Source organism: Nyctereutes procyonoides, unplaced genomic scaffold (genome assembly GCF_905146905.1).
Source record: "Nyctereutes procyonoides isolate TBG_1078 unplaced genomic scaffold, NYPRO_anot_genome, whole genome shotgun sequence".
NCBI lineage: Eukaryota > Metazoa > Chordata > Mammalia > Carnivora > Canidae > Nyctereutes > Nyctereutes procyonoides.
In genome coordinates, this window is record NW_026575125.1 from 20,243,092 (window position 1) to 20,257,443 (window position 14,352).

Here is a 14,352-nt window from a genome sequence, read left to right on the forward strand (position 1 = left end):
TTCAAATAGCAAACTTGAAGCATGCACTGATTACCTTCTTAATTAATAGGCTGTGAAGGCAGGGCATCACTTTATTAACTAGTGGGAAGGATGTACCACCTCTCAACAGCTTAGTCGTCTTTATTCCCAACTGTGATGCCAATGGGGGAGATGAAGGGGATTCAGGCATTACTCCCCAAACAGATATATTTTTCTTGTTAAAATAGTTTATCTTAGTTTTGATGACACCTGCCTACCATGCAATTATTATTTTTTTAAAGATTTTATTTATTTATTCATGAGACACAGAGAGAGAGAGAGGCAGAGACACAGGCAGAGGGAGAAGCAGGCCCCATGCAGGGAGCCTGACGTGGAACTCGATCCTGGGTCTTTAGGATCACACCCTGGACTGAAGGTGGCACTAAACCGCTGAGCCACTGGGGCTGCCCCTACCATGTCATTATTAAACAGAAAACAATATGGGTAATTTGCCCCCCATCCTGCATCCCCCTTTTATTTATTTTTTATTTTTTAAAGATTTATTTATTTATTCATGAGAGACACACAGAGAGAGGCAGAGACACAGACGGGGAGAAGCAGGCTCCTTGCAGGCGCCCAATGTGGGACTTGATCCTGGATCCTGGGATCAGGACCTGAGCCAAAGGCAGTCACCCAACCGTTGAGCCACCCACTCATCCCACATCCCCCTTTTTTTCCACATCCCCCTTTTAAAGTCAAGATACTTGGGGCACCTGGCTGGCTCAGTCAGTAAAGCATGTGACTCTTGACCTTGGAGTCATGAGTTTGAGCCTCATTGGGTGTAGAGATTACTTAAAAAAAGAAAAGTCAAGATACTTGACATCCAGACCAAAATGCCATAGGTAAATGGCGGTAACTGTATTCAACTGGCAAACAATAGCAAGGCATGTCTGTGAGATGTGTTGTGTTTCATGATGCAATGGGACAAAGATGTTTGAGAAGACAAAAAGTGGGAGAAAAAATCTGTATGGTGGTAGAATGGCTTAAGGATCTATGAGGTAGCTCCTTTTATTTTACCTCTCCCTCAACTCACTCCACCCCTTCTATGAAAACTACCCCACCTCGCAGCCCAGGGAATTGGGTTGGGACACCTGATTAAGAAGCCAAGCCATGGCCGTGGTTGAGTGGTTTCTCAGATCCTCAGATTCTCTCTTTCAGGAACTAGAAATAAGAGATGGAGACTGAGTAGGTTAGGGGATTAAATATGCCTGCAAATAACACTTTCTGAGATCTTCTCAAGCTTTCTGGTTTCTTTCCTTGCTGAGATCTGCTTTTCAGCTTTCTGTGGATTCTTAGATAGACCTTTGCATTCCCCCTACTGTAAAAGCTAGCTTAGTGGGTACCATTCCTTGCCACCCAGCAACCTCTCTCTGAGACATGTATGTGCACATCTCCACTAGGAGATGAGACTAACAGTGAAATGAAGCCAAGGGCTAATAGGGAAAGGCCACTTAATGGTCATTTATGCTTCATGCTTAGGACCATCAAGGGATGACACTTCTTCCAGAGACGGTCACAAATAAATTCACCTTCTCATGAATCCTATAGTTCTAGATGTACCACACTTTTTTCATATACAAACTTAACAACTCTTTTTGTGTTATGTCAAATCATTATTTATCTCATAATGTTACCTAATTCTCATTTGTAACCTTGATTTGTCTCTCATATTGTTCATTAAACCATCAACCAGACTTGGGAAGATCAGTTCACACCTCCAGGGTCTCTCCACTTTCTTACATCACTCACAGCCACTCAGACAGGCTTCTGCCTCCAGTATTCCGCTAAAACTCAGTTAAGTTTCTGTGTGTTTCTTAGCTCCACAGGAGGGTCTTTTAGAGCAGTGGTTCTTTCCTTGGGGAGATTTTGTTCCCTTCCCCAAGAGTGATTTTGCAGTGTCTGGACACAGTTTTTAAGAATATTTTATTTTTAAATAACCTCTATACTTAAGGTGGGGCTCAAGCTTACAACCCTGAGATCAAGAGTCGCATGCTCTACCGATTGAGCTAGCCAGGCACCCCTGGACACAATTTTGATTGTCAGAACTTGGGGGATGCTGATATTTGGTAGGTAGAGACCAGGGATGCTGCTAAACAGGCTACAGTGCACAGTAAAGCTCTCCACAGAAAGAATTATCCAGCCCAAAATAATGCCAAGGTTGAGAAACTTCGCTATAAGGCAAAAATGGGTCTTTGCAACACAATTCAAAATGGGCAGAGGATTTCAATAGACGTTTCTCCAAAAAAGATATACAGATTGCCAATAAACAGGTGAAAAAAATGCTAAACCTCTTTAGTCATTAGGGAAATATAAATCAAAACCTCAATGAGATACCACTTCACACCCACTAGGATGGCTATGATTTTGAAAATGGAAAATAACAAATGTTGGTGGGGATGTGAAGAAACTAAAATCCTCGTACATGGCTGGTGGGAATGTAACATGGTGCAGTCTCTTTGGAAAACAGTTTGACAGTTCCTCAAAAAGTTAAAAATAGAGAGGCACCTGGATGGCTCAGTCATTTAAGCATCCAACTTGTGATTTTAACTCAGGTCATGATCTCATGGATTGTGAGATTGAGCTCTGTGCTCAACGGGAATTTGCTTCAGATTTTCTCTTCCTCTGTGCCTCTGCCCTTCCCTCCTTCAAATAAATAAATTTGAAACATCCTTTTAAGAAAAGTTAAAAATAGGGGCACCTGGGTGGCTCAGTCAGTTAAGCATCTGCCATGGTCTCAGGTCATGATCCCAGGATTCTGGGATCGAGGCCTGCATGGGGCTCCCTGCAGGGAGCCTGTTTCTCCCTCTCCCACTCCCCCTGCATGTATTCTCTTTCTTTTGCTGTTAAATAGATAAATAAAACATTTTTTAAAAAGAAAAATTAAAAATAGAGTTACCATTTGACCCAACAATTCCATGCCTAGGTGTATACCCAAGAGAATTGAAAACATATGTTCATAGGGTGTCTGGGTGGTGCAGTTGGTTAAGCATTCAGCTCTTGATTTCAGTTCAGGTCTTGACCTCAGTGTTGTGAGATCGATCCCCATATCAGGTTCCGCACTCAGTGGGGAGTCTGCTTGAGTTTTTCTCCCTCTCTCTCTGCCCCTCCCCACTGCGTTTGTGTGTGTGTGTGCTCTTTCTCTCTCAAATAAATAAATCTTTTTTAAAAAAGAAAACATATGTTCACAAAAATCTTGTACACAAATGTCATAAGCATTATTCACACTAACCAAGGAGTGGAACCAACCCAAATCTCCACTGTCTGGTCAATGGCAAAACAAATAGTGGTCTATCCATACAATGGAATATTATTTGGCCATAAAAAGGGATGAAATACAGATACACACTACAATATAAATGAACCTTGAAAAGATAAACTAGGGCAGCCCCGGTGGCGCAGCGGTTTAGCGCTGCCTGCAACCTAGGGCGTGCGTGATCCTAGAGACCCTGGATCGAGTCCCACGTCAGGCTCTCTGCATGGAGCCTGCTTCTCCCTCTGCCTCTCTCTCTCTCTCTCTTTTTCTCTGTGCATCTCTATGAATAAATAAATAATCTTAAAAAAAAAGAAAAGATAAACTAAGTGAAGGAAGCCAGACACAAAATATCACATACTGTATGATTCTACCTCTGTGAAATGTCCAGAATGGGCAAATCCGCATAAAAGAAAGTAGATTAGTGGTTGCCCGATGCTGGGGTGATTGAGGGGACAGAGGAGGTACTGCTAATGAGTACAGTTTTGGCTGGGATGATGAAAGTCTTCGAAAATTAAACTATGAGGAAGGTTACATAATGCTGTGAATATACTTAAAAAAACAATAAATTATACCCTTTATGATGTGGATTATATCTTTAAAACACTGGCTCTTTGAATCACCTGGGTGTCTATCACAAAGGAGGTACTCATTAAATAATGCAGTACCCCTGAAGCATGGAAGACAAACACAAAAAAGATATCCTTCCTACTCTGATTACTATTATTTTTAATCTTTTATATCTAAAGAGGAATAGGAGTGATTGCCTTAGCCTCCGAGTTAACCAACCTGCAGAATTAACTAGAGCTCTCCATTTCCGCCAAGGGTCCTAATAGCACTCTGAATGCTTCTGTCTAGTAGGAGGCTACTCTTGAGAATGCCTGGGTATTTTAGCTCTGAACAGCTGAATTTTACATTTCACAAGAGTTAACTGAACTTCTCCCCAAATCTATTTATGCCCATTGTGGTTACAATGATACAATTTAATTAAATGTTATGTAAACTGATAAGAATGATGCAAAAAAGAGTTATTTTTAAGAAGCTGAATTTCTTTGGAAAGATAAACAGTCATGTGGCTTTTAAAAATTGCTGTTGATGGTTTAGCGCCTACCTTTGGCCCAGGGTGTGATCCCGCAGTCCCGGGATCGAGTCCCACGTTGGGCTCCCTGCATGGAGCCTGCTTCTCCTCTGCCTGTGTCTCTGCCTCTCTCTCTATGTCTCTCATGCATAAATAATTAAATCTTTTTTAAAAAATTGCTGTTGAATTAGGTGAGGCCTAGACAACTGTAAGGGATGGGGAACTAGGATCCCCCCAAATCTACGATTCTATACTCAGTGTTTTGAAAATATCTTGAGTTTTCACTTCATTTAGGATAAACCAAAAATGGAAATCATAGATATTGCATATGTGTATGCCTAATGAAAAAAAAAGACAACGCAGAGTTCTAATCAGTGGTCCAATGAAAGGATTGGCAAATTCATAATATATTTATTTTAAGTTCAAACAAAATATTTAATGTATTAATTATTTTTTAAAACAAATTTTTATTAGAAACATTTTCTTTTTTTTAGATTTTATTTTATTTGTTTGAGAGAGAAATAGAGAACAAGCAGGGTGGGATCCCTGGGTGGCGCAGCGGTTTAGCGCCTGCCTTTGGCCCAGGGCGTGATCCTGGAGACCCAGGATGGAATCCTACGTCGGGCTCCCGGTGCATGGAGCCAGCTTCTCCCTCTGCCTATGTCTCTGCCTCTCTCTCTCTCTCTGTGACTATCATAAATAAGTTAAAAAAAATTAAAAAAAGAGAACAATCAGGGGGAGTGGCAGAGAGGGAAAGGCAGGCTACCCGCTGAACAGGGAGCCCGATGTGGGTTCAATCCCAGGACCCTGGGATCATGACCTGAGCTGAAGGCAGAGGCTTAACCAACTGAGCCACCCAGGTGCCCCAAGAAACATTTTATCTTTCAATTAACTAACCTACTGGTCCCCACTGCATATGGTGAGAAGACTTTTACTGTGCTTCCTGGTGATTATAACTCTCCTACCTTGTATAATGGAGAAAACTCTACAAAGCTCTTTTATTAATTCTCCATTTTTGTATTGAATTCCTTGTATGATATTTACAAAAGTCCTTCAATTGCCATCTTAAGGAAAGGTGTGGCAGCCACATGGAAAGGAATTTATGGGAGATTTGTACACAAGTCTTACCCATGGCTCTTGGGGGCGGATCTAGTTCTGGGGAAGCTGAGGAAGAACTGTAGGGGTGGCGTCTGTCATCTCTGGTATCGCTGAGCAGATCTCACCTGGCCTACAGATATCGTAAGCCTACAGCAAGCCTAGGAGCCTGGCAGGATTTGGGGTGGAGAGCCCTGTGAACAGTGATCGCTACATCTTTGTTGCAGGTGTTAACTATAAAGTCACTCAGGTTAGAGGCTGGAGTCAAGCTGAAGTCGGTCTACCCAACAATGATGCATGCCTCAAAGGCTGGGTTGAAATTCATTCGTCCTCCCAGACCACCTAAAGTTGCCCTTAGATGAACAAACTCAGGACTCTCCCTGAACAAGGAGGATACAGAATAAACAGGGATCTAACTTCCTTTCACTCATTCAACAAATCTATACTAAGCATCTACAGTGCAGCAGGAACCACGCATCCAAGATGAATGTGATAGTCCACACTCTCAAAGAATATACAGAGCAAGAATATATAGGTAGAGCAAACACTTAAGGATTGATTTTTTTAAGTAAATACTTACTGTTAAAAAACTAATCATATCGTCTTTGCTTTCAGAAGAACTATCATTTAAATTCTTCTGTACTTTTATTTAAGACTTAATGGAACCGAAGAAGACAGATTTGAAGCAGATGATATTTTTCTTTTCACCCTGAGCTGAACTTTCCATTTTTTTCCTCTCTTCTCTTTCCATGTGTGTATCTCTGTGTGTGTGCATGTGTGTGTGCATGTGACAGAGAGAGAGAGAGAGAGAGAAAATTTCTAGTTCATGAAAAGTCAAAGAGAACTTTACAATGCTCTAATAGGGGTACCTGGCTGGCTCAGTCAGTAGAGCATGCTACTCTTGATCTCAAGGTTATGAGTTCAAGCGCCATATTGAGCATAGAGATTAAAAAAACTAAAAACGTTAAAATTTCTTTGTTTTATTTATTAAAAGATTTTATTTATTTATTCATGAGAGACACACACAGAGAGAGAGGCAGAGACACAGGCAGAGGGAGAAGCAGGCTCCATGCAGGGGGCCTGACGCGGGTCTCCAGGATCACACCCTGGGCTGAATGCGGGGCTAAACCGCTGAGCCACCCAGGCTGCCCATAAAACGTTAAAATTAAAAAAAAAAACGTTCTAATACCTGGGCAAGATTGAAATAGAGAGTACGTTTTCACATTACAAGTCCTCATTGCAAGAATGAGGCAAGATTAACTTGTGCCAGTTCTTGTATATCCTCTGCTCCAAAGCATATGAGAGCTAGTTCCAACTCCCTGAGAATAAAGGACAAAAATAAGAGAGGGCAGTAAGATTCCATTTCTTTTCATAGTTTCCAGTACTGGGAAGACCAGAAGAACCCCCAGGTTTCAGCAGACACAGGTTTCACCACTCACTCCACATCTTTTTGTGTGCTAATTGAGCCATTTTGGTGAGCTGGAAGATTTCCAGGATGCACAATAGTCAGAGCTTGCTTAGAGGACCACAGTGGGTGGGCATCTATAGTTTAAGGAGAGAGATTAGTGTCTCTACAAACCTAGATTCAGTTGGAGCAGACATGGAGCGAGTGCACTATCTGTCAATTTTCAGAGTAAGAACTCTCAGCAGAGCATCCCATGGCAGTGATTATAGATCTACTGACTGAGTAAACAGGACATGGGACCCTTGGGTCAGTCTATCCTATTGCCAAAGGAGACAAAGACTGTGGTGAGTTAGCTGCAGGTTGTGCAAATACATGCCTGTTGCTGTAATGTGAAGGAATTACAAATGGAGGAGAGGAAGGAAGCTTTCATTGTGTTTTGGAACAAAAAGTAAAGATGCAATATCTACTTTTCCTTAGTGGCTTTAAAAGATGCTCAGAGGGATGCCTGGGTGGCTCAGGGCTGCTCCCGGAGTCCTGGGATGGAGTCCCGCATGGGGCTCCCTGCATGGAGCCTGCTTCTCCCTCTGCCTGTGTCTCTGCCCCTCTCTCTCTCTCTCTCTCTCTCTGTGTGTGTGTGTGTGTCTCATGAATAGATGAATAAAATCTTTTAAAAAAAAGATGCTCAGATATCTAAACTTCAGAAATTTGGAGTGTTCCAAATTGTTTAATTCCTTCCAAAGGAAGACTAAATATTTAGCATTCATTTATATTGTTTTAATTATTATTTTTCTTTCTTTGCTTCTGGCTTATACACCAGGAATTTTCCTGACAGAAGACAAGGAAGTGACCAATCGTATTCTTTGAAGCTTACCGCTAAATTGAGGAATTGAGCTGTATTCTTGCTAAAAAGGAATCCACCTTGATATGACCGCTTCAAGCAAGCTGCAAGAATCCACCTCAGCTAGGGTTGACTGGGTGGCTCCGTCAGTTACGCATCTGCCTTTGACTCAGGTCCTGAACCCGGGGTCCTGGGATCGAGCCCTGCAACGGGGCTACCTGTTTAGTGTGGAGCCTGCGTTTCCCCACTCCTGTTCTGTGTTGTGCTCTCTCTCTCTCTCTCTCTCTAATAAATAAAATCTTTGTTTTTTTAAAATAATCTACCACAGCTAAAGATTTAGAAATTCAAGTGTCATTCTTCTCTAAGTAACTCAAAATTCTCTTCTTCTATCCTATTACCTGGAACCGGCACAGTACCTGGCAGATGTGCACGATGTAGTATTTAAGAACTGATGGGCCCCAGTTATGACTGGTGCCCAAGGAAGGCAGCTGTCCCTTCTGAAAGGAGGGGGCAGATTTGGTTCCAAATGCTCAGGCAGGGTCGCACTGAGCCCCGCCCCCACCCTGAACGCCTGGAAATCATCTTTTTCTCACACATAGGAAGCCCTCCTCTCTCCATGAAGACTGGTAAAGGGCAAAGAAGAAATGAGAGACAGTTTTCATTTTGATCCATGAATTCTCTGTAGAAAATCGGAGTTTACTCCAATGAGTGACATCTTGAAAGAACTGTCAGTCAATCAACAGATATTTATCGAACCCCTCCTCTGTTCCAGGCTCTATGAGGGCCCCACAGGAGCACTCCTTCCAGGGTATCCTGGGATGGAATGGAAGAAGCAAGGGTTTTAGAATTAGATCTTGAGCTCATAAAATTTGAATTGTGGTAGTATTTTATGCTACTAATTTACTTAATGACCCAAAGGAAGAGAGGAAGAAGAGGAAGGTAAATCAGTAGTGTAAAATGATTTTACACAGAATTTAGAAATAGCAAAAGTTTTGCCAGAAAGAACTAGGCTAACCATATTATTTCCTACCAGGGCACCTTAGGGGATCCTGTTTTGATGAATAAATAAAAATGATGTGTAATTATCATATCAATTGCTTGCATCTAAGTGAGTGCTTCTGGAGTTGTTTGATGGTGCTTAAAAATCTTTGGTCTCTGAAGTGTGTTTAATGTCTCCTTGACTCTTATCTATATTATTAATTTGCAGATCAAAGTTAACTTGGTGCTATGCAAATGAGACTTCCAGTGAATGAAATTTTACTGTAAAACATTAAATCCATATTACTTATAATAGAACTGCAATCTACTTTGAGGACATGTGTCAACATATTGAAAAGAGACCATATAACTTAAAGCAGTATTATCCCACAGAACTTTCTCCAATGATGTAATATCTCTATCCATACTGTCTAGCGGTCCAAATAAGGTAGCCACTTGTCACATGTGGCTACTGAGTGCTTGAAATGTGGCTAGTACCACTGAGAAACTAAAATTTAAATTTTATTTAATTTTAACTGATAACAGTTTAAATTTAAACAGCCATATGTGGTTAGTGGCTACCTTATTTGACAGGGCAGGCTTAAAGAAAAAGGGACAGTAAATCCCAAGACCCTGAATTCCAGCTATATTGTGCCCTTACTACCTTGGGCAATTTACTTAACTTCTGTGAGCTTCAATTTTTATCAATTGAAAATAAGAATATAAATAATATCTACCTCACAGGATTTGGAGTAAGAGGAATTAAAATGTATGCAGGCATTCTCTGATTTCCAAATAAGTGCCAATCAGGTATCAAAGTTAAATATGTGGAAAATGAATAACCAGCTGGCTCATTTATTTATTTTAAAGATCTTATTTATTTATTCATGAGAGTGTGTACACAGAAAGAGAGAGAGAGAGAGAGGCAGAGACACAGGAAGAGAGAGAAGCAGGCTCCTTGTAGGAAGCCCGATGCGGGACTCGATCCCGGGACTCGATCCCGGGACTCCAGGATCACACCCTGGGCCAAAGGCAGGCACTAAACCACTGAGCCACCCAGGGATCCCGTGGCTTGCTCATTTAAAAGAAGTTTGCATTCCTAGGGAGGTCATAAATATTAAATTCTTAATTATCCTCACTGTTCAGATAAAATATTTAATGACAATGATTATTACTATCAGCTGGTAAGCAGTATCATTAGCTTGGGAGTATCAGTGTATGGTGTGCAAAAGTGGTGGGAACCAGAAAGTTAAATTCATAGAAGTTGAGATCACCTTGTGTCTGAAAAGTACACTGAGAACCAAAAGAGGTGATTAAAATGTCAAAGCAATCACTTCTTTGTTATTGTTACAATTAATAATATAATTCATCTTGATTGGCCAGGGAGGTTAAATAAATCCAGTCCATTTAATGGGGAGACACTAAGGGACAAATTAGCAGAAGAGGCAAGTAGTCAGGAACTTAAGCACTTTTATTGGACATAATCACGTGAAATAAGGTACGTAAAGTACTTACCACAAGGTATGCCACCTAAGGACTAAAAACTCCAGCCATTATTCCCTTCATTTTTTTATTTTATTTTTTTAGCCATTATTTCTTTTAAAGATTTTATTTTTAAGTGATCTCTACACCCAACATGGGGCTCGAACTCACAACTCTGAGATCAAGAGCTGTGTGCTCTACCGACTGAGCCAGCCAGGTGCCCCCAAATTGCAGCCATTATTATAGTAAGTGATGCTCTTGGGAGACCCATGAGATGAAAAGACTTTGGTTATTTTTCAATTCACAAAAGGTATGAGAGAACCGAGTGATTATTTGCCCAGATTTAATTCTACATGACGGGACATAGAAAGATCATCTCAACTTTCCATACCCATACAAGTTGAGAACTGAATCTCTTGATGCCATTTCAAATTTATTTTGGAACAAGGCACGAAAGAGTGAATAAATGAATGACTAACATGCATCCTGATTCCCCCATATACTCAACAAAATGAGCTGGTAAAACTCATGAGTCCTCATCATATACAGTGAGACGAATGGGGAAAGGACCAGTTGGGGGAAATGGTTCACCAGTCATGATGCTCAAGTGCCTGGTGGCTGTGGGCCCAGACTACTTTGTGAGGCATGTGGTGCTTTAACCAAGTCATCCACAGGCACTCTGAGCGGCATGGGGAGGTTTTGAAAGAGGGATGCAACAGGAAAGAGCAGAGCTGATGTCCTGAGACCTGAGAAACCACTCTCAGGGGTGTGATGTGAAACCAGCTCTACTGTGAAGCAGGAACATTACGTCATTGCCTGGAAGCTTCCCCTGTCCCTAAACTCTCCTTCATATCATCTGAAATCTTACTATTTTATCCCACCACCTCAACTTTTTCTATCTATAACTCATTTGGTTAAACAAGGTTCCACAAAAATGCACATTCCCCTAGATGCCCCCTGCCCTCAAAATAAAAGACCATATGAGGTGATCTCATTTTTGTGACAATTGCATTTCAAGAAATTCAGAAATGGGTGGCAGGATTCTGTGGCTTTTCTAATAGGAAAATTTCTCATTGTATAGGATAATGAACACTTTGTTAAAACATTTCTCTGATGCCCTCAGGCTCAACACAGCATCATTCTTTGCCGTGAACCACCTACATTTCCTCAGACTGATTTGACTTTTTTTTTTAAGAAAGAGAGAATCTGTTCCTGTCATCTAATTCTATCCAGGGAGCTTGCACACCCAGTAAGGGGATAAAGAAAAATGAGTCACATTTTTCTTTTTTATTACTTTAAGATGGAGAGGATACTATTTCCATTTTGAGTGCGACTACATTAATTAGTGCAAGTCCATTGCACTCACGGACACAGAGGACTTGACTTTTTGGACCTGCTCTGATATGCAAAGAGGCAAAAATCACCAAGAAAGCATGTACGTTACCTCACGCCAGAGTTTGGGAGTGTGGCTGTCCCTGGTGGCCTCTTCCATGGTGCAGTCCTGATGGCCTACCATGTCTGCTCTTGATCTCCTTCCCTTGCTGTCTGGAGTCTTCTCTTCCCTTTGGAGTTCTTTCGAGTCACAGGGTGAAACTGTCCCTCTCTGGATGTACCGAAGCACTTGACCAAAGGTTAAGCTTGAAGATACGCTCAGAGGAGCTGGTCGTGTCCCAGTGATTGAATAGGCAGAGATCCAAGGTGCTGGGTGTCCTTGCTTTATTCCCCCCCAGCCTCCTCTTGTCCCCTCTGGGCGGTTGTTCCCTGATAATTGCTGTGCTCTGGACTGGCGCTATGATGGCCTGTGGCGCGGGGACAGGCAGGTTGTGGTGAAAGCCGCACTCGTGAAAAAGGCCATTGTTAATCCACCCTGTCCCTCGCTGGAGCTATGGCAACAAATTCCGTTGGTGAATTAACTATGTCATTGTGTGCCGGCTCAACTGATTATGCTCCTGGAATGACAAACATTTTCTCGCTCTCTCTTTTTTTTTTCAAGATAAAAAGTAGTCAAGACCTTGAAGTGTTAATACCCAACTCAGCACTTTCTTGAAAGAGGAGAATAGAGATGGAGAAAAGAAATCTTTCCGAGGTACTTTGATTCGAACCAACATTTGCTCTTCCAAGGATCTATTCTAAGTGCCACTGATAAATGAACTTGTGCGTTTTAATAATGAAGGATCTTCACAGTTTGTGTTAAGGTAGCTTCCCCTTCAAATAACACCGTGTGTTAAAAGGACGCCTTAAATATGCATGTGCTGGGGCCTTTCTGAGAAAAAGATTCTTTTTCAGTCTGGCTGCAGCAGAGTGCTGCTGTTACTGTATCACACCTCGGTTCAGAATGAAGATTGCTGTCCCTCTAAATTCACCTTAGCCTGAAAATGAACAAGACAGGAAACAACAAATGTTGGAGAGGATGTGGAGAAAGGGGAACTCTCCTCCAATGTTGGTGGGAATGTGAACTGGTGCAGCCACTCTGGAAAACTGTGTGGAGGTTCCTCAAAGAGTTAAAAATAGACCTGCCCTACGACCCAGCAATTGCGCTGCTGGGGATTTACCCCAAAGACGCAGATGCAATGAAACGCCGGGACACCTGCGCCCCAATGTTTATAGCAGCAATGTCCACAATAGCCAAACTGTGGAAGGAGCCTCGGTGTCCACGGAAAGATGAATGGATAAAGAAGATGTGGTCTCTGTATACAATGGAATATTCCTCAGCCATTAGGAATGACAAATACCCACCATTTGCTTCGACGTGGATGGAACTGGAGGGTATTATGCTGAGTGAAGTAAGTCAGTCGGAGGACAAACATTATATGGTCTCATCCATTTGGGGAATATAAAAAATAGTGAAAGGGAATAAAGGGGAAAGGAGAGAAAATGAGTGGGAAATATCAGAGAGGGAGACAGAACATGAGAGACACCTAACTCTAGGAAACGAACTAGGGGTAGTGGAAGGGGAGGTGGGCGGAGGGTGGGGGTGACTGGGTGATGGGCACTGAGGGGGGCACTTGATGGGATGAGCACTGGGTGTTACGCTATATGTTGGCAAATCAAGCTCCAATAAAAATATACAATAAATCAATCAATCAATCAATAAATAAATAAATTCATCTTAGCCACGTAAAGATTTTCCCTGTTCCGTGCTAGTGAGAAGACTCTTAGCCACTCGCTCACATATTCCACTCTCCAGGATGATAAAACCTGCTCTGGGGCAGCCCTGGTGGCTGAGCGGTTTAGCACTGCCTTCAGCCCAGGGTGGGATCCTGGAGACCCAGGATCGAGTCCCATGTCAGGCTCCCTGCCTGGAGCCTGCTTCTCCCTCTGCCTGTGTCTCTGCCTCTCTATGTCTCTCATGCATAAATAAATAAAATATTTATAAAAAACCTGCTCTGATCAGTCAAAGGAGCCTTCCACCCTTTGCATCCCTCCATCCACACTTTCTCTGGGCTGGTGCCAGGCTGGTTGCTTGGAATGGCTCTGTCAGGGAACCTGCTGCTACTTTGCGCAGCATGGTGGTGTGTAGTGTGCTGACCTGGCACACTGGAATCACATTTCTGAGGATCCCCCTTCCCTTATGGCTCTGGGTTAGAGTTGGCCAAAAGAGGAATCGGCACAAGATGTGGAAGGTGAGTGTGAAGTAGCAGTCATTATGTTCCATAGGTTGCCGTTGGCTAGGCTTGGTGACAGGAGATCCCAGCTTACACTGACTTCCCTTTGCTCTGTGTCCAGATCTTCTCCCCAGCTGCTGACCCTGTTAACCAACAGCAGCCAGGAGCCCACCATCAGACATTTCTTCAGCCCCATGGAGGTAGGACCAGCTTCCCTCAGCTTCTGAGGGGTGTCCTTCTACACTTTGGCAGGTGGAAGTGCTGGGCTTCTGACTGCCAGGTGAGTAACTTCTCCAACCATCCAGCTCCCCTGCTGACCTCCCCTACCCACCCCCCCGCCCCCCTCCCCCGCCACAAGGGTCCAGGTCTATTTCCTACGATAAATCCCTTCCTCCACAGCTCACAGTGGCTCTGCTTCTCCAACTAAAGAAACTAGGGCCAATACACTTATTTTTCCCAACAATATGAAGACTGTAGGAGAGAATCTTCAGCATGAGGGGAGTTTAGAGAGCAACAGGGAGAAAATCCCATGGAACTTGCATCTAGAAGTGACTGAGGAATCCAGGGAAATAGATGTTATATTTATGTCAGATCTCTCCCCCA

General features: G+C 42.6%; 1 protein-coding gene across 1 annotated transcript in view; it reads right to left on the minus strand.

The window, feature by feature from the left end:
• PCYT1B (phosphate cytidylyltransferase 1B, choline) overlaps positions 1-11,711 on the minus strand; it is a 131,078-nt gene extending 119,367 nt beyond the window's left edge. Inside the window, exon 1 of the mRNA XM_055337369.1 lies at positions 11,589-11,711. Coding sequence (XP_055193344.1) covers positions 11,589-11,660 — 72 coding nt within the window. The 5' untranslated portion in view covers positions 11,661-11,711. The remainder of the gene's footprint in view (positions 1-11,588) is intronic.
• Positions 11,712-14,352: the final 2,641 nt, after the last annotated feature.